We start from the raw sequence: 26,792 nt of genomic DNA on the forward strand, positions 1-26,792 counted from the left end.
TTCTCTTCTAATTTCTGTTTATAATTGGACAGTCTCTAGATATAACAAGAGTAGACCTGCGCAATTTAAACATTTCATTATAGAATCATTAGTGCATTGAGAATAAAGATGCTCCTATGCACAGATAATAATAATAACTTTTATTGATAGCCATTACAAATACTACAGACATAATACAATAATCTCTAACGTCTAACAAAATACCCTTCTACACAACGATATATATATATATATATATATATATTTATACTTTTTTCTCAAGAACGGCTGAGGGTATTAGTAGAGTTGAAATCAACACGATACACAATTCGCCATGATCCCATCAATTCCCTTCCAATGTTCCGTAAAATTAACAGAACTGTCAATTCACTAAAAAAATATAATGAAACGCTACCTTATTTATCACAAAAAAATAAAACACTGCTTATCAACTTGACAAATTAATCACAGAATTTACCCAAAAAGGATTTCTTTTTCTAGGGCTACACCTCTGTATATAATACGTGTATTTTAGCTGTCTAAAGGACATTCTCTGCACTGACCACACCAAGCCGGGCTATTGTGCAGGAGCTGCGACGTTTTAACGTGGGGTGGTGTTATTAGTTAACTCAAGGTCATATCGCGCAAAGAGATGAATTACGGTAGCGACTTCGTGCATTGTGAATCCACCTTTATACGTCTATGCTTTGTCCGCATTTTTTGACAGCGATGGCGACTGCCATAGACAACTAAGTGTAACGAACGCTTCTCCAATCCAAGCGACGCCATTATTGTAATTTTTTATGCTCAGTGTGAATACTATCAGCAAATTTATTCGTGAAACAATTAGTTTTGACTTTAATTTGTGTGACAAGTAAAACATTTTGTTAGGACTTATCAAGGATTGATTATGTTTTGTGTATTTGGACAGTGGAGCACTTTCTGATACGGTTATTACGGTTAGTGAATAAGGCGGCGTCGAGTCCCCGGCGCGGCGTGTTTACATGCCTGTTTAATTACTTTATGTGGGGATTTTGTCAAAATATGACTATTTGTTCCTGCAATTTCACTGTCAAAGTAATAACAATCTATGCAATCATTGATCTTGGGGAGTGGAAACAAATTATCTGGTGTGTTATTGTTGCGTTGTGGCGGGAAACCGTTGGTTTTCGTTCACAAACTTATTGTTTGGATCGCATTTGCGACGTATTAAGTCTAACTACATCCCATGTAAATAGAATCATATTTTAAACGCTTTCTGATGTAAAGTAGCTACCTACTTAACGTATAACTGCACGGCATATGTTTGTTAATGTAGTTTAGTGCGATATTATTAAAACACAAGTAGTACACTACTACTACACTGCCCTTTTAAAGCTATTTCTATATCAATAATGATTAAAATGGAAAATTTCAGTTGAGACAACTTCGTTGTCAGGAATGTCTGGAGGTAGGTTGGTGGTGCTGGACCGGCAGGGTCGCCATGGCAAGCAGTTCCCACTACCCTCCGGGCTGGCCACACTCGGCTCAGATGTAGCTTGTGACATAAGAGTATTGCTGCCCACTATCTGCCCTCATCATGCTACAGTAGTGGTGCATGCCAATCAGGTTTGTCTATGATATCGAAACTACATTATCTTTATTGTATGTGGAACAATTAACTGCTTAGTATGTTGAAAATAAAATAATAAATAATCAATCATAGTATATCAAGACACATACATACAACCAAGACTTAATAGGTATTTTAAGAAATTGGGTGTATTGGGTGCATAATGAAGGGAGTAAAAATATAAGATTTATATCTCCTAGATAGGAGAAAACTGGGCAACTCCTAGTTCATCAGAAGTAATCCTTTTTGCTTATTATTATTATGATGGCTTCATTCGGGGCATATGCAGCCCCTCATCACTATGACCATCAACTGATCTATTGTGATCACCAATAATTACAGTTCAGAGCTAAGGCTGACAGTATTGAAGTACTGGCTCGGACAGATTTTATGTCCTCTGGTTGTGGCATGTGCCTTCCCAATAAGAATAAGAATACATTTATTGCCTAACTATAGGTATTTTACCAGGGATCGGAATAGGTTTTTTCGAAGAACATAGAAAATGGAGACTGCCTTACAACAATATTTTTTAAGCCAGACCTTTTTGGGATTTGAGTAATCACTGCTACGCACAGTGGATCGGATCGGTGATATTGTGGGCATTGGATTTTTTTTCAAGATACCTCTTTAAAAAAAATGCCAATCAAGAGATCTTATTGTCCTAATTAAATATAGTCATATCACATTTTGCCATAAATGTAATAGTTTAGTAGGAAAAAAATAAAATGTGTATTTTTTGTAGTTTTAATTTCCTACTGAAACAAATAAACACGAAAAACCAACCAATTAATAAATATTTGATTTATGGCAAAATGTGATATGACAATATTTAATTAGGACAATAGGATCTCTTGATTGGCATTTTTTTAGAGAGGTATCGTGAAAAAAATCCAATGTCCGCAATATTGCTGATCCAACCCACTTTGTCGCAAAGTTAAGATAAAATATAGTGTACCTGCCTGTCCTCAATTACGTCAATTTTTAATGTATACACACCAGCACATCAAGCTACACATTGACGTATCTTGTTCCATTGCACTGGAGGCGATTTTCGAACAAAAATGTATAGTCTGGTGTGCCCTTGTCCGTACTTAAGTGATTTCCCGAATCCCGAACAGGTCCAGGACCTAAAAAATATTGTCGTAAGGCAGTCTCCATTTTCTGTCGATGTTTCTCGAAGTTTAGATAAATAAGCTACCTATTCCGATGCCTGGTTATTACATAAGGTCTCAAAATATTACATTGGTTTGTACTTTATACTTTACCAGATAAGGTATACAATATTATTAAATGTCACAGATTAAAATTAAATTGCATTACAATATGAAAGCCAAAAAAAAACCAATTATTAATAAACATGTCGCATCGCTAGTCACCAAATTTGTCGTTATCGTCAAAAAATTCTTGTACACTATAAATACTCAATCATTATCCATTATACATAGTCCGCACTATAAGTTTCCGGAACTGGCCACTTACATAAACAATATTCAAAAAGTAATTGCAACATTTGAAAATGGAACTCTTTGGCTGTAGAATACAGTTTGTTTCATCTGACTGTCACTTGTTTTTACTTTGTGGCGTCATTAGAAATTGGTTGCCTACATCACCATGGATTTAACTCGTGAAAATTTTCGTAGTATGATTTGCTACGATTTTAAGTGTAATGTAACAGGTAAGCGGAGCTTCGCCCGGCTTCAAACGGCTTTTGGCGATGAAGCACCATGCAAGACGGCTATTTATAGCTGGTTTGCAGAATTCGAACGCGGTCGTGTGAATCTCTGACGAATTTCGTGATGGTCGCCCGTCTACTGCTGTGAACACCAAAAACATCGATGCTGTGCACCATATGATCAAAACAGACAGGCATGTGACATACCATGAGAATCGGGCATCTTTAGGCATAGGCATGAGTCAAATACAATCAATGCTATACAGACATTTGGGTGTGAAAAAGCTGTGCTCTCTGTGGATCCCACACAATTGACTGAGGCTCAAAAAACAGATCGCGTCACTTGGTGCAATGCCTTGCTTACTAGATTCAACGAAGGGGCGTCAAATTTGGTGTGGGACATAGTAACGGATGACGAAATATGGATTTATTGTTACGATCCCAAAACAAAACAGCAATCGAGCGTATGGGTGTTTCGAGATGAGCCGAAACCAACCCAAGTGGCGCGCGTGCAAAGTGCCTCTAAGCGGATGATTGCTTCTTTTTTTAATAAAACTGGACACGTGGCTACTGTCGCGTTGGAAAATCGTTGTACCGCGAATAGTGATTGGTACACCACCATTTGTTTGCCGGAAGTTATTGACAAACTCCGTAAAAATAACCGTAAACGTTGTATCATCTTGCACCACGATAATGCCAGTTCTCACAAGGCCAGACAGACAAATGAATTTTTGAAGGTGAACAACGTTGACCTTATGAGCCATCCCGTGTACAGTCCCGACCTGGCACCTTGTGACTTCTATTTATTTCCAAAAATTAAGAACCAGTTACGCGGTCAACGATTTTCATCACCTGAAGAGGCTGTCGAAGAGTATGAAAAATATGTTTCATAGATTATCACGGAGGAGTGGCATAAATGTTTTCAAAATTGGTTCATTCGTATGAAAAAGTGCATTAACGCTAACGGAGAATATTTTGAGAAACAATAAATTCATTTCTGACTATTTATAGTATTTTTTCTTATTCGTTTCGGAAACTTATAGTGCGCCTCACGTAGTACCCAACCATTTACTAAGAGCATTATTAAATGTTCGTACTTGAATTTTTTAAATTCATTTGGGATGCTGTTGTATATCTTGACCGACATTACTTATAAGCTTTTGTGGTAAAATGCTGAGGTATGATTGCCCGAGTTGTAAGACATGGGCATAGTATGATTCTATGCCCATGTCTTAAATTTCTAAGGTTCCTTTTATTTGCGATTTCAAAATATGACAGATGTTTCTGGACAAATGCAGCAGCCACTGGCAGGGTAAAGGTAGGATTTATGGAGTTTTGTACGCCCATCAGGGGTAGCATTGAGTGAGAAGATGAAGAGTTTCATCCATGGCAGAATGCATACTTTCTATTTTCTCTCTGCCCAATATTTGACATGTGCTTGTTTAAGCCATAATGCCCTGTTCAGGCTCTAGTTAGCATTCTGATGCCATTCCTGTCCTGTGACAGAGCTTGAGCTTTTGTGAATATACTTGTTAACGTATCCTTCTTTAGGTTCAAATCTGCTCAAGCCATTACGTGTACATTTCGGCCTGAAAGATAGAGGAGTATTGTCCCAAATTCAGCTTATTACTGAGCCTGGGTCTCACGCCGTGTATACTTCAGCCTTTGTTGGGTTCTGTCGTTATACCAAAGAAGGCGACCGTCCTTCCAGGTGAGACAGGTTAGTTTCAGAGTCTTCCCTAGTTAGAAACTACATGGATTTGACTTCTAATGTCATGCCTCCCAAAGGCATGACATTAGAAGTCATTCCCAGAACAGGATGTTCCAAAATGAAGTCCTGGGCAGAAATCAATATTTGTGAGAGCTTAGTCTTGTCGTAGAGTAAGGCGACGATATATTATTTAGCTCTCAAATTCGAGTGATAAACCGGCGGCATTTGATAATTTTAGGGCGAACACCGTGACGTCACATTTATATGTCATCGCGAGCGCCGCGACCAATGACTGCAAAAGATTAACACAGTGCCAAACATGGCTGCAAGGTCACAGCTGATTTTAAAACATTTTGACAGTTCTGTACAGTAATTTTATGAACGTAAAAATTGAGCGCGACAAAGGAGATAAATAGAAATAATAAAAGCAAACAAGTTGATATACAGGGTGTAACCGAAGGGTGCAGTGGAAATCCAAGAACGTAGAGAGTTATTTTCAAATAGCAAATTGGCACTGATATTTTAATTGAATATTTTGTCTAATTTAATTAATTTCATTTCAAAAAATTACGATAATTCGTCGTCATCGATATTAAAATCGAGTTCGAACATCCCTAATCTCATACAAGCACTTGCTTTGAAGTAGTCGTAAATACGTGACGTAATAGATTTTATTATATATTTACTTACAAAACTTGTACTTCTGAGCACAAGTCACAAATATGATAGCGCATTTTACGGTTGAAAACACTGAAAGAACAGATTTTTATAGAATCACCGTAAAACGCAGCCCAGGATACATTCGATGTTAAACAGCATGAACTGTGAAAGGTGCTAGGAATGATTTTGTATTGTTATTTACATAGCACTAGTTATTATTTCATTTTATTCGTACTTAAAATTAGTAGAATTATAAGATTCAGTGCTAAAAGTCATTCTTTTAAATTTACAGGCATTTAGTTTGTTTATTTTGCAATAATTTGACCATGTCATTGTCACAATTTTACTTTATTATCTCATAGATTATGGTTTTGTAACAAAAAAGTTTGTACATACACTAGCAAACAAATCTTAATTAAAACTTCACTGTCTCAAAAAAGAGTATCATCGGCCTAACTCAATAATGTCTCATTGGTTATGATTTTATGATTTTCTTAGTTTATAATAACGCTGCTATTATTAGATACCTACATACTTTATAGGGTTATGTATACTCTGATTGCGTGGTCGGTTGGTAGTGAAAACTGATATGACCTTGAATGTGTATAATTTGATCACGATATCGGTTTCACCTGCTTACGAGTAATTGCCGTACGATTTGTCACATCCAATCGCGCGATTCGATTCAACTGAAGAAATATTTTAAGTGGAGTCCCAAGAAATATTTTTAACCGACTTCAAAAAAGGAGGAGGAAGGAGGAATTCGACTGTATGTTCTTTTTTTTTTGTTTTTTTTGTATGTATGTTACGCGATAACCCCGGTATTTGTGAACCGATTTTCATGATTCTTTTTTTGTTGGAAAGGGGGTACTTCCATAGTGGTCCCATTTCATTTTGAAGGAAATCATCCACCTCTAAGGGTGGCTGATCACGCTTGAAGATTCATTTTTATAAATAGCGCCTAACTTTAATTTAGGAGCAATTACTTTTAGCAATTATTTAGTTGATTTTGCTATTTCTCCAATTCAAGGCGTATTTCCCTCGATATACTTTGAGTAGTGTCGTAGTGAGAACCTATTTTTATTATCTCCAGTGTCAAGTCCTGTATAGTGGGGAACTAGGGGATATTTCAATGAAACTTAGCAAATGGACGTAATTCCACGTACTTTTGAGGTCGGTTGTTTTAGTACTCTGTACTGAGATTATTCAATAAGTTTTCATTTTAATGTCGCTGCTCACTAAAATACTTTTTTAGCATGTCAACAGTTAACATTTCGATAAATAAAATAAATATTCACAAAGACAAAAATAAAAATTCGAAGTAAATACAAAAGTATACTTTATGAAAAACGTGCATCTAACATAGCTTTCTTTTATTTGATTTGTATGCATATGGTTTGCAATCCCAAGAGTTGCAGCTGTTCGGCGAGTGTTGGTCCGCGGATTATTTTCGAAATGATTTCTTCTTCCATGTGTCAGGATCACGAACACTTGGACGACCTTCTGGCCTATCACTCTGGAATGTGCCAGTAGTTTGAAGCCTCAAAAGCATATTCCGCAAGCAGGCTCTCGAAGGAAGTTGACAGCGTTGACAGCTTCTGGTCTACCATCGATAAATTTTTCTCGGGCTTGGTCTAAACTTCCGTCTGCTGCTCCGACGCACAGCATCATTTCATAATATTCTGAATTACTTAGAAATGCCATTACTATGGTTATTCCGAAATTATTGAATACAAAATGTGAAAGAACAACACGGGATATCAATGACAGAATGACCGACAGCGTCAATATCCATTTTATTTTTATTAGTCAAAAACAAAACTGTAGGTATTGAATCTTACTGTATAAAAATGTTTCTAATTCTAAAATACTCTACCATTTTTAAATAAAAACAAATTGAACATTACATTTTCCCTCCATTTTCGTCTAACTTCAAAGTAAGTGGTTGGGTGAGGTTAGTCATGTTAGAGCACGATTTTAATACCGATATCATTGACTTACAAATAAATGGACGACGGGTCTAATACAAAAACCACGAAAAAAATGTCCCAAGTCAACCTATTCGAAATTTAAATTGTACTGTCATCGCAGTATCGCGCTGTCAGTAGAACAAATGAAGACTACCCCATGCAACAATGCAATAACTCATTATGGATTGAACTAAGATGATATACAACTGATCGAGTAAGGTTTTATCCGCAATGTGTCTAAGGGCCGTATTCCAGAACTTTACTCAATGCTCAAGTCAGGATCTGAGTATGATTTCAAGCACTGGAAATACGACCCTAATGGCAGGGACTTGAGTATGATTTCGAGTGCTTTAAACCATACTCAAATCCCGCTTGAGCATTGAGTAGAGTTCTAGAATACGACCCTAAGTGTTTTAAATGGCGAAATGAGCTTTCGTATTCTACCATTTACGTAGTCAATGTGTGTGTACCATGAAAGACGCTGATCTAGCATGATGCCAAGATACCTGGTGGATGCAACCCTCTGAATTTCTACACAATTACACTCTTGAGTAATATTTTTATTACAAGTGTGTATTTTAAGCGACAGGTTTTGAAGTGGTTGAGAACTTGTGTATTTAGTAAAACACATGTAGCTAGTTTTATCGGTGTTAAGCGTCAGAAGGTTACCTTTAAGCTATCCAGCTACCCTACGAAGACCCTGTTCAGTACTCGCGAATACAGATTCCCAAGTTGAGCCATCAAATACAATCACAGTGTTATCGGTGTAGGACAGGACATGTCCTAGCTCAATATTGAGGCCTGTCAAACCATTTATATAAGTGAGGAATAGCGTAGGGCCAAGCACGCTTCCTTGGGGCACCTCAAAAGTGATGTCTGTTTCCTCACTTATGTAATTACCAAGTCTGACTTGTTGAGTTCGACCAGTCAAGTAGTCACTCAGCAGCTTTAGTGAGTGTCCTCTTATTCCTATTATTTCTAGCTTGTGTACAAGAATGAGGAGATAGACGTGTCAAATGCCTTTTTCAAGTCTAGAAAAACAGCAAGGCATTTTTTGCCCTTATCTACACTGTTTGTAATCAAGGTTGTAAGTTTTAGAATGGCATCCTCTGTGAGTCTACCCTGGCGAAATACGTATTAAAAGAATGTTAAGTAGAAAAAGAAAGAATGTTAAATTTGTTTAGGTAGGCTATGAAACGTTCATTTATTGTTTTTTCCATGATTTTGGAGAGAGCTGTTAGGACAGAGATGGGTCTGCAGTTGTTGGCCACGTCTCTCTCACCACTCTTGTACACAGGCGTTACTATTGATTTCTTCAGTGGTTCAGGGAAGACACCCTCAGAAAAACAAAGGTTTATTAAATGATTAATTATAGGTGCCACTTCGAACTTGACAGCTTTTAGGAATTTGGCAGGAATGTTATCCCAACCAGGTGCACTATCCGATTTCAGGCCTACAATTATTTTGTTTACCTCTTGGGGGTCAGTATCCAACAGAGCAAATGAGGAGATATTAGGGTAATTTTGGTCCTTGTATACGGGATTGGCTGTTTTATTTCCGTTCAGGATATCTTCGGCAAGAGTTCTATCAATATTTTTAGCAAGAAAGTTATTGACGTGATTACCTGAGTCACGAGGGGATGGTTTTATATTTAATAACTCTAGTTTGCTGATTTTGTGCAATTATATTGATTTATTGATTTTATTGCTTTCCAGAGTGAACGAGGATTTCTTCTAGATTTAGTTAAAAGTTCTCTTTCATATTGACGCTTCAGTTTTTTAATCAAATTATTACAAAAATTTTGGTATCTTTTAAATGTGACCTTCAGTACCTCGCTATGGGGATTAGCTCGAGATTTAAGTTGGAGTTTATTCCGGTTTTTAATGGAACGCAGAACACCAGTGGTTATCCATGGCTTCATGTTTCTTTTGCTTCTTGGAACTCGTTTGATTAATTTACTCTCTTCCAAAGATTCAATAAGAGCGTCCAAATTGTATATAATATAGTCAATCACATCAATTTATTATTTTAAAAAGTCGCACTAGGTACTTATTTGATATATTATTTAATTTTCTCAATCGAGCTTGGCAGTGTTTGCATTACTTTCAAAAAAAGAACGCGTTAAGTTTGTCCCAAACCAGCCCTTTCAGCATACTGTGTCTGACGCTCTACCACTGAGCTTCTGAACGAACCAGCACACCTTATGAATTTTTCTATGTGTTGCAGATATTTTCTTTTTATTTTTTTAAAGATTTAAAGATTTTTTGCCGTATATAATTGAATATCGTGGTAGTAAAACATCGTGAACACCAGTAAACTGATATTAATAGAATATAAATAATTTTAAGTGACCAATAATGACATATCGACTGTGAACGGGCAATCGGTACTATCTCAATTTTGACAACTTTACAGGATGAAGAAAAACATTGTTTGCGCCATTTATATAGTATCTGGTTTATTAAACAAAAATACGTCGTTTTTAAATATTTTTATTACACATGCGTGTATGCACACTACGTATTTTTATTTAATAAACCAGATGCTATATAAATGATTCTGTCTTCATCCTGTAAAGTTGTCAAAATTGAGATAGTACCGGTTGCCAGTACACAGTCGATATTGTAATTTTAAAAGGTCAGGGAGCAAAGTCCACTATTTATTTATTAGTACATATATAAAATCATAAAATGAATTCTACTTTTGGAATGCAAATGTAGTCAATAACATTTGTAAAAAATTTGCATTTGCAGAGTGTAGTGCGCAACGTGTCAGATGGAGAGACGTTGGTGAACGGACAGCCAGTGAGCGTGGCGGCGTTAGCGCACGGTGACGTGCTGTCGCTGGGAGGGCGCTCGCTGCGCTGGCTCTACGACCGCCCCGACGCTGTACGAGCCCTCCATACGCAACCTGGTAAGTTACGCTATATTGCACATAACGAGTTCTGCAAAGTTTATGAAATTCACTAGTTATACAGGTTTGTTGTTGCACAAACAAATGAGTTTTCTGAGTCAAGATACTTCTGTGCAGTCATAGCTATTGAACGAACGCTACATTGTCTTGACGTTCGTGTTTTGCATTGGGTCACTTTGGTGTTCGAATGAAGTGCACGGGATGTCCACAGCGGTGCCGCGGCCCGCGCCGCGCGCGCGCCCCAAGGCCGGCCGCAGACGCGCGTCGGCCGCGGCGCCGGCCGCCGCTCGGGAGCGCGGCCTGCAGCTGGAGCTCGAGATGAGGCACCGCGCCTCCATGCCCGGTAGCGTCCGTCCCTGCTCGGTCCGCTTCGGACCGGTGGCAAGTAAACTAATACTTTTGTCGTTCCGTAGCTAACGCTGGCGGAAAGCAAGTCGCCATCGTGCAACCTCAAAGGAGAGACACCAACGAGCACATCGGTGAGTTCCGTTGTCCGTGGCCTTAATAGTACATTGTGTATTAAGGACGGTTAATAAGAAATCACTAACGACCCTCTATTAGAAGCCGGAGCCGAAGTTGAGGGTTGCAATAACTCCAGTTTTCAATTTATTTGCCGTCCGTGATACATACAATGTTTTTCATCACATTTGCGAGGAAATAAATACAATTTTTTTTTTAGTTTATTTCTTGTACTAATAAACATGGTTCACAATCACAACACATCTATGGATCTTGCAAATGGCGGGTATTTTTTTTTATCAACATGTCCAGCTAGCTAGCTATTCTTCCATAGAAAATACAACTCGAACAGGTAAAAAGCAAAGACGCATTCAGCTATGATGGCCAAAGTCAAAGAATCATTTATTCCATAGGTAAAATAAATTTACACTTGAAAACGTCACATTGAATCTACTGTTCGTTCACTACACTGACTTCCCTGAGAAGGACGAGCAAGAAACTCTAGGGATTACTCTTTTCCAATAAACTTAAATGCTATGGAATACACTTTGAATCAAATTTGTGTGGAATCTAGAGCCATGTCGTCTTTCCATACATCTTTATCTAACACGTAGTCTTCAATATTGTGATATGACTTTTCAATCAAAATATTTTTAATGTAGTTTTTAAACTTAAGAAATGATAATCTTAATATATTTTTATGGGTATATAAATATGTGAGTAAATGTACTGTGATGCCACAGTCATGATACCAGTCTCCTTAAATTTTTCTACTAAACTAAAGTAAACTAGTCTAGCAGTACTAACATCGGTAAGCTCACGTATTTTGCGGACTGCGTTTGCAGCGGACTGCGCCAGCGGAGCTTCATCTGTTGGCCAGGGAAGATATATTATGTGGAAACCATTGAAGTTTACTATATAAGGTCACGCCCAAGAAGCTGCTTTATTAACAAGGTCTAACTTTTCTCCGTTTATTGCTATGCCTGGACTAGTCGACTTTACGTTAGGTAATTCAACTTTAACACACTTTGTCTTCTTGGCATTAAGCAATAAATTGTTAGCATTAAACCAATAAACTACCTTAGAGTATCATTAATGTAGTCATAGTTAACGTCATGTTTGTATGTTTTAAAAATCAAGGATGTGTCGTTGCAAACAATACTGTTTCGTAATGGTCCTTACAACAACGAATGACAGATCATTAATATAAATGAGAAATAAGGAAGGTCCAAGTATTGAGCCCTGCGGAACACCCATTTTTACCTAAGTACCCAAAAAAGTAACTCCATTTATGTCTACTTTCTAACGTTGTGATATGACGAGGCAAGTTCCGACGCCTTGCCATTAACATCATAATATTCCAGCTTCCTAACAAGAGTAATATGGTCAACGCAATGAAATGGCTTTGAGAGGTCACAGAAAACACCAATAGCGTTCTGGGACCTTTCCCAAGCATCAAGGACGTGTTTTAGTAACGCTAACCTCGCATCGCTAGTCGATTTACCACTAGTAAACCCGTATTGACTATGAAAAATACGATGGATTGTAAAAAAAATTTGGTAAATAACAATGGCACTATGATTATAGTTCAAACAATTTGTTAGCGTTTTCAAATATTGTCTTAATTACAAATTCATTAGGTTTTCCAAATTATACTAGCGGGCTATCGAAGTCTGGAAATAAAATCATATGTATGGCTCAATTCACACTGGCGCAGAGTCGAAGTGTAGCGTCGCGGCCTGTTTTACAACTACAACGCATGGCGACGCGCGACGCCGCTTGCATTGGCGTGCCCGGATCACAGTGTGGTCGGCGTCTGACGCCTCACTGCGCGCAAGGAACGTACGACGACGCGCGATACCGCTCGACTTATAACCAGGGTCGACTCCATATTTGCATAATACAAATTTGTACCTTCATAACGGGAAAATAGAGATGAATATGCTATATGACGCTTCGACTCTGCGCTAGTGTGAGTTGAGCCTAAAAGAAACTGATGACTAGTTAGTATGTAACCGGACTGATATCTACAACTATCAGTCTCTTAGTTTCTTAACGTTGAGCGACATCTAGCCGCAAAAAAAAAACGAATTTTAGTATCTACGTCCACATTTAGTTCACGTAATAACATATGTACTGATTCAACTGATTTGTAATAAGCTAATGAAAGATTAACTACTTCATTACAAAAAATAAAGTCTATAATTTCTTGAAAACGGTAAAATGACAAAAATGTTCCCAAAATAGGGGATAGATTTTCACAAAAAAATAATTTGTATCCGAGTTACCAGTGCAATAGTGTGTGGTATGCATTGACCTACAATTATATGGACGTCGGGTCCGCGCTAAAAGTGTCCGCACTTGTAAGGCGCTAAAATCGTATACAGAGCGCCAAACTCCGCTGTAGTCTTCATTTGTTCGACTGACAGCGCGATACTTCGATGACATTACAATTTAAATTTCGAATAGGTTGACTTGGGACATTTTTTTCGTGGTTTTTGTATTAGACCCGTCGTCCATTTATTTGTAAGTCAATGGTGGTATGTTATTAATTAACTCAGTTTTTTTTACTATGGCTTAACTTCGTGCCAGTATCCAAAAAAAAATCCTTTTCTCACGTCCCAAACCCACGGCACCATTCAGCTTCTATTAATTCTGTTTAAGGCTTCTGTAGTTTATTTTGATATAATAATACACCGAATATATTTTAATTAATTACGTAACACATAACCTCCCAAAACTTCATACTGGAATATCTTTAATTCCTGACTTCTCAGAATAGTAGACCCAAAATAAAATTTGTTCAGGAATTTCAACTCCATGTTTTCACATATTTTTCATAAACAGACCATACAAATTATGTCAACAAAAGTTTATATGGTAGTTTGCCATTGTTCTTTTTATACAGAAAATAATTAAAATAAATAAGAAATTTTTAATAATAAGTATTTAAGTAGTATGTAGCTGAATTGCAATGAAATTTCTGTTTAGATAACATTTTAAGCGAATGTTTTCATTTTTGAACCTAAGTTACCTCCTTGTTTGAACTTGAACCTGTCCTATGTGTCAATCATACTATTTACGAGCAAGTGTGATGAATAATGATTTGGGTGATATTTAGCATGTCGTACGAAATGCGAAAACGACTGTCCAGAGCCGAGCCCGCGATCCGCCGCGGGATCCCCGCGGTCGACGGCGAGTCAGCGCAAGGGCGCGCTGCAAGCCACCACCAAGGCCAGCTTGTGGATCGAGTCGCGCAAGACGCCGCCGCTGCGCCTGTCCGTCCTGCGCAAAGCGCACAGCGCCAGGAAGCCCGTCACCAAGATCCAGGCACCGGCCAAGATGGGTAATGCGTCCCGCTGCCGCGACCGCGCTCTCGCCTTTCCGGACTAACGTACCGCAACGAAGATTGCTAATATTCTGTTCTGTTGCAGACTTAACTAAACAAGCGGCCATAATGCTTATGGCGGGTCACACGCCGCGAGCCAAGCTATCGGGTTCCCCTCAGGGCGGCAGCGGTGGCAGAACTCCGTCATTGGTGCTGAAGAAACCCAGCCCCTTGGCGCGGCCGACGCCTCTGGGACGCGAATCGTCGTCCAGTCGAACCCCAAAGCGAGGCGCGACTTCAGTCTCCCCGGGCGCCTCGCGAAGGTCTAGTAGGAGAACCGTTGTTGGGCAATCGGTAACTAATTCCTTACGCACTCGAAAGGTTCACTGCTACGGAAACGACTTTACTTAGTTAATCCATCTGTGTTTTTTTGCAGCTTTCAGTTTTAGAAATAACCGACACCGAAGTGCAAAACTCCTCGTTGCGAGGAAGCAGGATTTCCACTGTGCTGAAAACTAGCCCTCTTGGCTCCCCGCTTCTACCGAGCCCACGAAAATCTGCATTGAAAGACCCAAGTGTAAAGAGTGTAAGGAAAACGGAGTCCATAAAGTTCGATCTGAGCAATCTCGAAAATCATGCGGAGGATGATGAATCTGAAATTGTATTAGTGACGGACGCGTCTGCGAATAAAACCTCAGCTGGTGATGACATGACACTACGTTTCTCTAATACGTTGGCACCGAGTTCCCCATCATCACGGAGATCTATACACTCACGAGCAAGTAGAATTCTCGAACAAGTGGGTTCGCCTATAAGGGAATCTCCCGTGTCTCAGGGAAAAACTTTGACGCCTGACTCCCCGCAAGCGAGAAAATCATTGAGAGGAAACTTCATTGTGCAAAAAGCTCTGGAAGCTAGTTCTGTAACTGACATTAAAAACGGTAGTAGATACTCGCGTAGAACGACCAAAACCATCTCAGATCAAAGCTTCGATAAAACTGTTGAATCTGCATTCAAAACACGCACGCTCAGCCCACGGGCATCGGATCAGAATAATATGGAGTCCTATTCCATTGTCGATTTGGTTTCTGTCGATTCCAACGAATCCACCAAATCGGCTTCGGTTTATGATTCTGTCAGATCAACGCGAAGTAGTTCCATAGTTTTCGGAACGCCTCAGAACGGTGCTGGAAGGAAGTCCCGCTCCACCATCGAACCCACATTGCTCGGCTCCAGCACGCCGTACGTCAGGCAGACAAGAGTGTCCTCGAGGAGTCGCTCGACTCCTGGACCATCCAGCAGCAAAAGTTCTCCAAACCGACTCGCAAAAGGTTCTGGATCACGGCGATCGCAATCGCTTTTAACGCCTGAAAGCACACAGAAGCACATCTCTATAAATACTACTAAAATATTACGTGCGTCTAAGAGCAGGTCTCGAATAAGCGACAGTGATCTTCAGCTTGTATCATTGGCCACTACAGATTCTGAAGAGAAAGAGTCGCCCAAGTCATCTAGACAGTCCAGCAAAGTGAATTCATCCCAAAATAGCACTAATGTTACGATTAAAAGCCCTCGAAACGATTCTTTTGTTAGATTAAGCACCCGAAGCAATCTACGTACCAGTCGACGTAATCTCAGCTCTAATAATAAACGCAGCAGCTTTCGTAAAAATGTTACGATAAACCCTACATTAGCTAATAGCTCTCAAGGTGAAGGAACAGTCACTCCCGAGAACAGGAACAGTCCAGAAGAGGTGGGTACTCCTATGCTAAGCATCAGGAGCTTACTAGATTCCAGTCAAAGCTCTAGGTCATCGTACTCATCTCCAAAGAAAGCGCGAAATTCAAGTACTACCAAAAGAAAAACTACTGGAGCTGTTCTTTCGGGAAGTAAAAAGACTCGAAGCAGCGTCGGCAGGTCAAAATCATTTAACGTCGCTATTCAGAAATCTTTAAGAACTATAAGACTGAGAAAAGAATCCCCAAATGCTTCTAAGACTGATAATTGCATTTCACAGACTGACGATGAAATTGTTACTCCAAAGAGCGCTGTAAAATTGATTCAAGAAGCAGTGAAAAACAAGCATTCGACTGCGAAAAAACCGAAGTCGAAACGTTCAATAATCGATACTCTAAATGAATCTGACATTGTTAAACAATTATTTAACAGCCCTGTAAAGAGAAAGCTCTCTCAGAGCATGACTGAATTTTCTAGGAAGCAACTCTTTGATAATGATGACGCAGCGGCAAGACGACCGAAGCGCAACACAGTAGCGTTAACGGGCAGAACGCCTAATAATTCTGCTCTGGACGAAACCGGGCAGATTACCCCCGAGATGTTCGTCAGTCCTTTAAGTACACCAGGAAGCAGTCCTAACTTACGTGGAGTCAAACTTTTATTCAGAGTAAATACTCCTAACAATGACTTGCGTAATGTAAAAGGAGTTAAAAAATTGTTACGTACTCCTCGAACAAGGAAGTCTGTCAAGAATGATTTGACTAATATTAGTGGGATCAAAAATATATTCGCCAGATCTCCTAGAAACCGTTTAAGTGACGTCCGTGTGAAGAAAGTTTTCGAGGCGTCACCTAAAAATGATCTAAGGAGGGTATCTGGAGTTAAGACTCTTTTTCAATCTCCAAAAAAGACAAAACAGCCTAAGAATGATTTGAGTGATGTAAGAGGTGTACGAAATTTATTTACGAGGAGGAATGCTGCTAATGATTTAAGAAACGTTTCTGCTGTAAAAAAGACGTTACAAAACACGAACTCGCCAAAAAATGACCTAACGGATGTGCGAGGAGTGAGACGAATGTTCAGACAAGAGAAACAGCAGGCCGACTACAGTGATTTGAGCGGAGTAGAAGAACTTTTTAACGAGTCCAACGCGTCCCGTCGAGACGCAGAAAGCTTATTTGATCAGCTGATCGGAAAACCGCCGATTAAAGCAGTCTATTCCAAATCTTTCATAAAAAATCACAGACCGAAACCAAGCAGAGCAAAACAAACTAAATCTCTGCACCAGTCTATAGACTTAATTACTAATAATGTAGAGCAGTGGTTAGAAGAGGAATTAAAAAAGAGAGTCCATAAAGATGACAGTATCAAATCCAAAGTCGCAAAGGAATTACAGAAATTAGCGATAGATACGACTGAAGGGAATGAACCGTTGCGAACTACTAGAGTGCGAAACAGTACTTTACAACAAAGTCACATAGAAGCTTTAGGGAGAAAGAAGTCTGCGTCTCAGATATACAGTTCCCACACATTGCCTATCAAAAAGAGGTCTCTGCTAGAGACTCCTTTGGAACTAAGTGCGAAATTAGACAAATCTAATAAACTGCCAATAAAAAAGAGAGCTGTGGTACATTCCACTCCCGTGAAGGGGCGATACAATATGACTATGAATGCGTCGGAGTTGGGCCGCGTGTCACCCATAGTTGCTGTCGATAAAACTCAAAACTTAGAGAATAACAGGTAAGCATATTACATGTATACAAGACGCTTTTTTTTTCCTCTGCCCACAATAAAATTTATTTTATTTTATTATGGTATTTAAAGTGTAAGTATGTAACGAAATAAATGATTTCATTGTACAATAATGACACTTAAATGTTTTCATATCAGTTCATCCTTTTAAGTGGGTTTATTTTTTCCAGACGGCAACAAGTTAAAGAATCGCCGAAACGCAAAATGCAACAAGTCACTGAATTAACTAATGATGTACAAGAGGTAAATGTTGAAATTTATAATGTATCTTCAAAATCACCAAAAAGAGGTGGAAACATAGGGGCTAGAAAACAGGCCAATGAAGTCAAAGAAACACCTAAACAAACAAGTAAAAGAGTCACCAAAGGGAAAGTAACTACAGAAGTTGAGCCTGCCACCGAATCTCGACTCACGAGGGGGACACGAGCTAGATTAAACACGAACAAAGCTGATTATCAAAGTAAAACGAGGCCTTCGCCAATTACAAAAAGCAGGAAAGGAACTAAATCTAGTAACATGGTAAATCAAAGTAAAAGAGAAATAACCCAGGAAACTCAAAGCCGATCGAGCCGTCGAGCTAAGGCAGAAAATAGTGTTTCTGTAACTCAAACTGGTAAGGGACGCAAACGGAAAATTGATCAGGTTATTATTGAGAATCGACCAGTAGAAGCAGCATTAACACCCAAGCGAACTAGAAATGCTCAACAGCAAGTTCCATTCGCGGAAAAGAAATCGCTGAAACCAAAAGGGACCCAAGCAAAAACACAAGAAAATCAGGCGTTGCCTAAAAAGACTCGTCAAGGTAATTTGACTGTCGAGAGTCCTGTTAAAGGTACACGAAGTCGAAGGAATAAAACCGAAGATAAAACAGTTTCCAATACAAAGAAACGTCGAACGTCACTGGTGGTTGGCAAGAAACCTCCTGTAATGAGTCCTCATGCTGCGACAAGCACACGCAAAGCCAAAAAACAGATTTCTCCAATAACAGAAAAATCTAAACGTGTAGTGTCAACTCTGAGAACAAAATCTGAAATAAAGTTAGCCTCCCAAAAAGCAGTGAAAACAACTCGCGCTAAATTGGTAGTTGTGACGCCTTCGCCAAAAATGAACCCTCACGTGAAAACTCGAGCGCACATTCAACGTCCGCCAAAAGAATCTCCAAAGAAATCTCAGTCTAGAACTACGAAGAGAGAGCGCAGAAATACGGGTAAACCTAAACAAAATACTTCTTCAAATCAAAGTAGAGGACGCTCTGTAGTCGAGCAAGAAAGCAAACCAGACTTACCAATGAAGAGGGGGCGTAGAAATGCTGATAAATCAGAACAAAATACTTTCCCAGTGCAAAATAAAGTACGCTCTAAAGTTGAGCAAGAAAGTAAACCAGACCCACCCAAGAAGAGGGGGCGTAGAACTGCAAACAAGAGCGTAATTGTAGAGGAGCCACCAAACAAACGTAGTCGAAAAATAGCTGAAAAGTCAGAAGGAAAACCGAAGACTACAGTGAAGTCTACATCGGTTGACACATACCCTAAAAGAGGGCGTATTGCAAGGAGTAATGTAATACAACCGGTCAAAACTGTAACGAAGCCGCAAGGCAAAAAGGTTGCAGTGCAAGAAAGTACTCAAGCGGCACCTGGCAAAAGAAATCCGCGGACCAAAGCGGAGGGAACTAGCTTAGTATCAGAAACAAGAAAAGGGCGCAAAAGGAAAAGTGAGGACGAACAACAAGTTGTGCCGGCTAAAGTCGCGAAAAGTGATACGAAAGTCACTAGAGGCAGGAAGACCACAGACGTGACTAACCCGAGTGCTCCGGCACGACAGAAACGATCGACTAAGGACAATAAGAAGGAAACATTGAAGAACGAGAAGCTTAAAGACAGCAAGACTGTTCAGAACAAGACAACTAAGAAAGCGGAAAAGGAAGCTATAAAAATGAAGCCAAAGGCGACCGAGCCTGTGAAAGGGAACAAGGTGGGATTCATTATCATTTGTTGAGCAATGGGTTACTTGTAGTCGTCAGTGTGCACTTATTGAATGGTGTGTTCGCAGGTGGCGACCAGTCCGGCGCGCGCTGGAAAGCGCGGCGCGGCGGCGCCGGCCAGGAGCCGACCAGCCGCGACGCCAGCTAAAGGTACATTTACAGCTTACATCGACATCGGGAAGGCGCTTCATTCGAGCGTTACCGATTCATCATTGTAGTGTTTCATTTTCTCAGGGCGAGCAGCCAGCTCGCACATCCGCCGTAGATAACGGCAGTGCACAGCGCTCAATACACAAGTACAAACTATTAAATGGTAAGTTTCATTAATTTAATACATATTTGAATTCGTGTAGAATAGAAGAATAGAATACGTTTATTTGCCTGAATACAGTAATTACAAAGGTCTTAAGTAAAATTAGGTACATTGTATTCAACCTGCAAGCAGATGTGCAAATATTAATGGGATTCAACGTTTCTTTAGTCTCTGTAGTTTCTATTAATGTAATGAATTTGTAAATTATAAGTATTCTTTATTACTATAGAACATTTTGTCAATTTTAATTTAAAAGTATGTCCTTGTAACAATTTAACTTCGTTTGGTAATTTATTGTAAATAAGTATACACATGTTGAAGCAGTTATTCTTATAAATTACTTTATGGCAACGAGGTTGGTATAAGAGGTTCATAATTTTTGCTCTAGTTTGCCTTTGAATGACTTCACCGCGTGTTTTAAAATATTGAGGATGAGAGTTGACAAATACGCAGATATCCCTAATGTACATGCATGGCAAAGGTAATATGTTCAGCCTTTTAAACAGCGGTTTGCAACTGTCATAGAACCACGCACCGCAAATTGCTCGAATACACTTCTTCTGGACTTTAAACGCTCTTTCTAAGATTACTGAGTTACCCCATAGCACAAGACCGTAGCTGAGCACGGACGAAACGTAGCCGTGATAGGCCGTCAACGCAGCTTCTCGCGAGACAGTTTGCCTTAGTCTTCGTAAAGCGTAAACAAATCTGTTTAGGTTCATGCACATCTGTTCAATGTGTTCCTTCCAGTTAAGATTCTTGTCGATTGTTAACCCAAGAAAGTTAAAAACTTCATCTACAGTATCAGAGTTGTAATTAATTTTAACCGGTATGGGATTTGAGTTGTAAGATCTAAATGTCATAACTTTGGTTTTACTCATATTAATATTCAAGTCATTGATGTCCATCCAACTTATTACGTCTGTCAGTGCTTTATTTACGTCAGTGTTAAAAGTCGCTTTGTTTTGGCATTTTATTATAAGAGTTGTATCGTCAGCAAATTGTATACAATTATGATCAATAGCATGTGGGAGATCGTTAATGTAGAGTAGGAACAGTAACGGACCCAAGACGCTACTTTGCGGTATTCCAGCATTAGTCGTCTTAAGTTGTGATCTAAAAATTTGTTTTTCTAATCTATTATTGTATTTGTTTTTTGTTAATCTACTTATTTCAGTATACTGTGTCCGTTTTTTTAAGTAGCTCGCTATCCAATTTTGGGCTGTTCCTCTAATGCCGTATGCTTCTAGCTTGTAAAGTAGTTTTGAGTGATTTACAAAGTCGAAGGCTTTAGTCATATCTAAAAAAGACTCACATTATAGGAGTAGAGACGTTTATACTTTCCGTTCCAATGCGCAAAAACTCAAAACATGCAATAGTTGTAGAACTACCTTTTCTAAATCCGAATTGAGAGTGATATATTACTTTATGTTTCTCTAAAAATGCATTTATTCTGGAATGCAGAGCCCTTTCAAATAATTTGGATAGAGTCGGGATTAAAGTAATTGGTCTATAGTTACTTCAGCTTTCCTTATCGCCTTTTTTATATAGGGGTTTGACAACAGAAGTTTTTAGCTGTTCTGGAAAAAGACCATCACTAAACGATAAATTTATAATATGTGCAAGCGGATGACAGATATAAGAGGCACACATTTTAAGTATTTTAGTTGTTATACCGTCATAGCCACTGGATTTGGTGTTTTTTAAAGACATAATTATGTTATAAGTTTTCTTCTCATTTATCGGTTCCAAAAATATTGTATGGGAATTTTTATTCAATGAATTAGATGGATATGTCATGCAGTTTTTAGTCAAGTTAAGTTGGGTTAGGTTATTTTTATTTGTCAAATCTATAAAATAATTGTTAAAAATATTACAAATGTCATCTGGGTTTGAGTATGTCATATTGTTATGTCGTATATGTTTTATGTCATTTTTACAGGTATTGTTAGTAATTGTAGATGAAATGGTATTCCATGTCGCTTTACATTTGTTTTTATTATTGTGGATATAAAGATTATTATTGATTTGCTGAGATATTAACATACATTTTCTTAGGATACTGTTATACATTTTAAATTTATTTGTATTTAACTGTTATTAATATTTGATGCTCTGTATTTCAAATATAGTAATCGTTTTGTTTTGTAGCATTTTTTAAGTTCTTTTGTTAGCCAGAGCAGCTTTTTTGGCTATTGTTAATTTTAACTCTGAGAATTGGGAAACATAGTTCATAAAATAGTCGTATTAAATCATAAAAGTTGTTGAAAGCCTGAATTACATTGTCTAAGCCTAAGATACCGGAAAAAGAAAGAGCTGAAACGCATTCACAGAACTTCTGAATTTTTTCATTTCTATAGTCTCGCCGCTGTTCGTACCAAGTGGTGACAGCTTTTTGCCTCCCTATGCTCAAAGTCAACGTTTGTGCAGTTTCATGGTCAGAAAGAGCCAGAATGTGAACGTCTGCTTTTACTAATTTTATGTTACTGGCGATTAAGTCGATACACGAGTTTAATCTAGTTGGTGATTTTATGTGAATGTTAAAGTTATAGTTTTGAAGAATGCTCTGAAGATCTTTGGTAGCTGTAATTTCCTGTAATATGTTTATATTCCAATCACCGCAAATAACGATTTTTTTATATTTGAATTTGACGGACAGATGGTGGAGTAAAGTGTTTAGTTTATGCAGGAATAATCCCACGAAAGTTTGTGTATGATCCGGAATGCTATATATATTAACTACAATGAGACCAATAACTACAATTTCCACACCACAACATTCAAAGTATAGTTTCGAAACGATAGGTAGGGGTTTGAAGTCTAAAATACTTTGTATTAAAATGCATGTGCCCTTTACTGTTTTCGCGACAATAATTTGCCGCTAATTTATAATTACTAAGTATTATGTTAGTTTCCGAACCTCTTTTTACAAATGTTTCACTAAAGCATATTATGTCAACCTCATTGCCGTCGTCATATAATTCTTTAAAAGTGACCTCTAAAAGATCTAATTTACTACAAAGACCTTGTATATTCTGATTAAAAATAATAAAATTGTCATTATGAGTTTTAGATGTCGAATGTTCATGAATATTATTGTATTATTACAAAGATGATAACAAGTCGGTTTCTGAATGTCTACGTTACGGGCGAAAAAAATTACTACCGTTAGCTGAAGGCTTAGAGTTGTGTAACTTACGCAATTTAATGCCACTCTCAAAGAACTCTCTCCTGTAATTTAAAAAGTCGATCTCTACATTTAGTTTGAATACAATAGAGTTCCAGGACGTTTGATCTTTAATATTAATTAATGTACAATTTATATAATTTCTAGTGAATCTTTCTAAGTCATAATTTAAGGTGGCTGTGTTCAAATATTTGTTATTACGTATATTAAATAATAGTATATTGTTATTTCTGAATTTATGGATGGGCTAACACTACTTTTCTTCGGTGGGGGTGATTGTAGCGGTACTGAATTTTTTATGTTTTGTGTTCGTTTTCTTGAAGTCAAGGTGTATTTAGTGTAAAAAGTGTATTTAGTTCAATCATAGTGTTTGTCCCCAAAAGGTTCTACTTCAAACATGCTTCAAATAGACCATTATTATTAATTCTGTCATCGTCAAACCTTCCAACTACATTTTCATATGGAGTTCTTACATTTTCATATATATCGTGCTTACTGCCACTACCCATTAAAATAATTCGTTAATTTTGTTGTTCGTTTTGTTCATTTATTCAAAATATTGCTTATATTGTTCTAAAACTCCACTTCTTTTCGGTCTTTGGTGGTCGTATTTGATCCCGCATCTGTCAGGGCATAAACTCTTAAATCTGTTGGGCCCATAATTATGTATTCGTTATCATCGTCTTCATACTGGTTAATACTGGTCATATCACGTCACTGTATGTTCCTGGAAGTGGATTGTCTAGCTGTTTAAGGTTGTTTTTACCTATGATATTTTAAAATAAATATTGTAAATGAGAAATATTGTGAACATATGTATATGTATTATAGCACGTAACTCCTATATTCTTACTCATTGTTCTCAGGGGAATCTGCCTTGCTAATAGTAGAGTCTAATCAGTTGTTGACGTTCCAAATGTAATTGCTTCCTTATGAAATAATGATATTTTGAATTTGAGTAACAGCTATTGTATATATTCTAGATTGCTCCCATTAATACCAGAATATTGACCAAAACACGCATCTTATACATATATATCTTCTTTTGCAGCCGCAGCGCAGTGACGCCGACCTATGTTGCGGAAAGATGGCGTATTAATTCATAATTTACTTATTATTCGTAGTATTTAGTTGCGTTCCTTTAGAACTGAGTAGATTACTTTTATTGGTTATTACTTTTAGTATACGTGGCGTTGAGTTGCAGACAAAAGCATCTTAATAGACAAGAAAATAAGACCGCTTAAATATTCAAAAATGTATGAGAAAGCTTGTTGTTGGTCCGTAAACGTTTACTGTATATGGACAACGATGTACGTTCCGCAGTGACCGCTTTTTTAGGTTGTATGAAACAGGTCGCACAATAATGCATTTTAGAAACCTAAAGTAACAATAGATTATAGTAGAGGTTTTTAGACATAAGGTGCTTTCATAATACAGAATTTAATTGAACGAGTCATTGCTGCGCACTGACTTGCGAGTGAAATTGTTAGAATGGCTGCCGCAGATTGCAAAACAATAGGCAGATGGAGCTGCCGTTCATTTATTGTGTGCGTGACAACTAGGAAGGGTATTGTAGGAAGGGTACTGTAGAGACATGAGCATCTGCGTGCGTGTAAGATTGCCAGCTGGATGGAAAAAACTCCCGTACAATGTTTCTGTTGCTTTCTATAACAGTAAATGTTACAAACTGGAAATGTTATTTTGCATTATAGGTTTTATTTTGTACAATTTTATTTGTAATACTGCCGTTTCGCGTCTATACATCGAGCATTCGTTTTTAATTTTGCTGTTAGTGCAATCGGACCATCAAATACTTTTCTATTAAATTTTTTATTAAATTAACTTTGTGATCAATTCCATAGTACTGATGATCGTCTATTTTACCAACATTTTTTTAATTCCCAATAAACTCGGTAGAATCTGTACACACGTGATCATTTTTTCATTGTATTGACACGTTTTCGTTCAAAATCACTTTGTTTATGACGCGTGCACATAACAATGAAAATTCTCTGTATCTGTAGGGTGAACATTTTAGCTGTTTTTGAACATTATCTTTTGTGTACATTATGGCTATTAGAGGATTGTTTAAGAATAATTTAGGTAAATCAGAGTTGAACTACTGTTTTTTTTTGAGAAATTAAGTTAACATTATTCGAATAACGATTATGATAATACACCAAGTTTCAATTCATGACTACATTCATTCTGCCTCGGTGGCAGAACGGTCACTATTCTGGACTACCACGCTGCCCCGCAGAGGTCCCGGCTTCGATTCCCGGGTCGAGAATATTTGGCCTACGTTTTTTGCTCTAAAAACTAGAGTAGTTTTGGTGACAAGAATAGAAAATCATAATATATAAACAATTTATTTTCGCGCAACTAATATTTATAATATCTTAAAAGGGCCGTTACAAAGTCCTCTACATAAAAAAATTTTGGATCACTGTGGATAGACCACCCGTACGTATTATCCACGCATTATTTTATTTATATACAAAAGTACAAACCGCTCCTATGACCAATGCATATTTACTTAATCTAAGGAAACCCATTTCGATATAAACTGGCAACACATACGAATTTATGTCGAGGTTTTGTGTTCCGTGTGAATCTCAAAAAACAATTATATAATCAAATTAAAAAAATATTTCGAATTTGTATTTGCTTTGGTGGCTTCACTCTCGTGTTCGGTCTTCATCTGCCTATTGTTTTGTAATCTAAGATGGCTGCATATTTTAGGCATAAGCATTGACATCAGATATTGACAAAAATTATTTTATTATGTGTGAATTGGATTTTACATTGTTGTGCATGTTTTCATTGAGATTTCATTCAGCCAAACGATTATTTTAGTTGTTGGTAAAGAAACAAATGTTCAAAATACTTAATGTTGGACATATATTTTGCTCTTCAAGTACAGTTCAGTGCGTTAAAAAAACCTTAACCTTCACTGGTTTCGCGAAGTAACGCCTGAATCTGAATTAATTACTTTCAGTGCGTTAAAATTGATTACGTCTTTTGTGTTTGTGTACAGAGTATATTTCAATAGTAATAACGGAGATCACTAAATTGTCAAATGTCAAAAGTTCATGAACCACTGATTGGACACGATCAGCGCAATCGATAATCGATGGTAAAATATATCGACTGACATATGACGTACTTTAATTGTGGCAACTGCAATCAACTCAATAATTCATTAATAGGGTCCGCCTCATGAATCAACAAAGTAGTGATGTCACGCATATTCGACATTATATGCGTGACATCACTACTTTGTTGATTTTCAGTTTAATTGTCATAGAACGTAACCGGGAAAATAGTATAGTAGTACACGATAAACATTCATCACAAATAACACATTGTAGCCCAAAACAACACGAGTAATTAAAAAAATAATAATTCAAGTAATATTAATAAAGTTACCGCTAACTGAAATTATCGTCTGGAAGAATCAATTGTCTTTTAGAATAGAAGACATTTATTGCAACGCCACAACACAAAAATATACCGAA

The 26,792-nt window shown here is 37.8% G+C and overlaps 1 protein-coding gene across 2 annotated transcripts; it reads left to right on the plus strand.

Annotated features, from left to right (window-relative positions):
- The first annotated feature begins 768 nt into the window (after positions 1–768).
- LOC113225547 (proliferation marker protein Ki-67-like) lies at positions 769–26,485 on the plus strand. Of its 2 annotated transcripts, XM_026457873.1 has the most exons (12): positions 769–938; positions 1,397–1,587; positions 10,358–10,517; positions 10,729–10,860; positions 10,931–10,996; positions 14,131–14,322; positions 14,411–14,658; positions 14,741–17,781; positions 17,964–19,764; positions 19,843–19,924; positions 20,009–20,087; positions 24,326–26,485. In XM_026457873.1, exons 2-11 carry the CDS (start codon positions 1,420–1,422, stop codon positions 20,041–20,043), a joined length of 5,925 nt encoding a protein of 1,974 aa, XP_026313658.1. In that variant the 5' UTR covers positions 769–938; positions 1,397–1,419; the 3' UTR covers positions 20,044–20,087; positions 24,326–26,485. The 2 variants fall into 2 exon arrangements, with proteins under 2 accessions (XP_026313658.1, XP_026313659.1); XM_026457874.1 differs by lacking the exons at positions 19,843–19,924; positions 20,009–20,087 and having other exon boundaries at positions 17,964–19,210; positions 24,479–26,485.
- Positions 26,486–26,792: the final 307 nt, after the last annotated feature.

This window comes from Hyposmocoma kahamanoa, unplaced genomic scaffold (assembly GCF_003589595.1).
Source record: "Hyposmocoma kahamanoa isolate Upper Pololo Valley unplaced genomic scaffold, ASM358959v1 166, whole genome shotgun sequence".
Lineage (NCBI taxonomy): Eukaryota > Metazoa > Arthropoda > Insecta > Lepidoptera > Cosmopterigidae > Hyposmocoma > Hyposmocoma kahamanoa.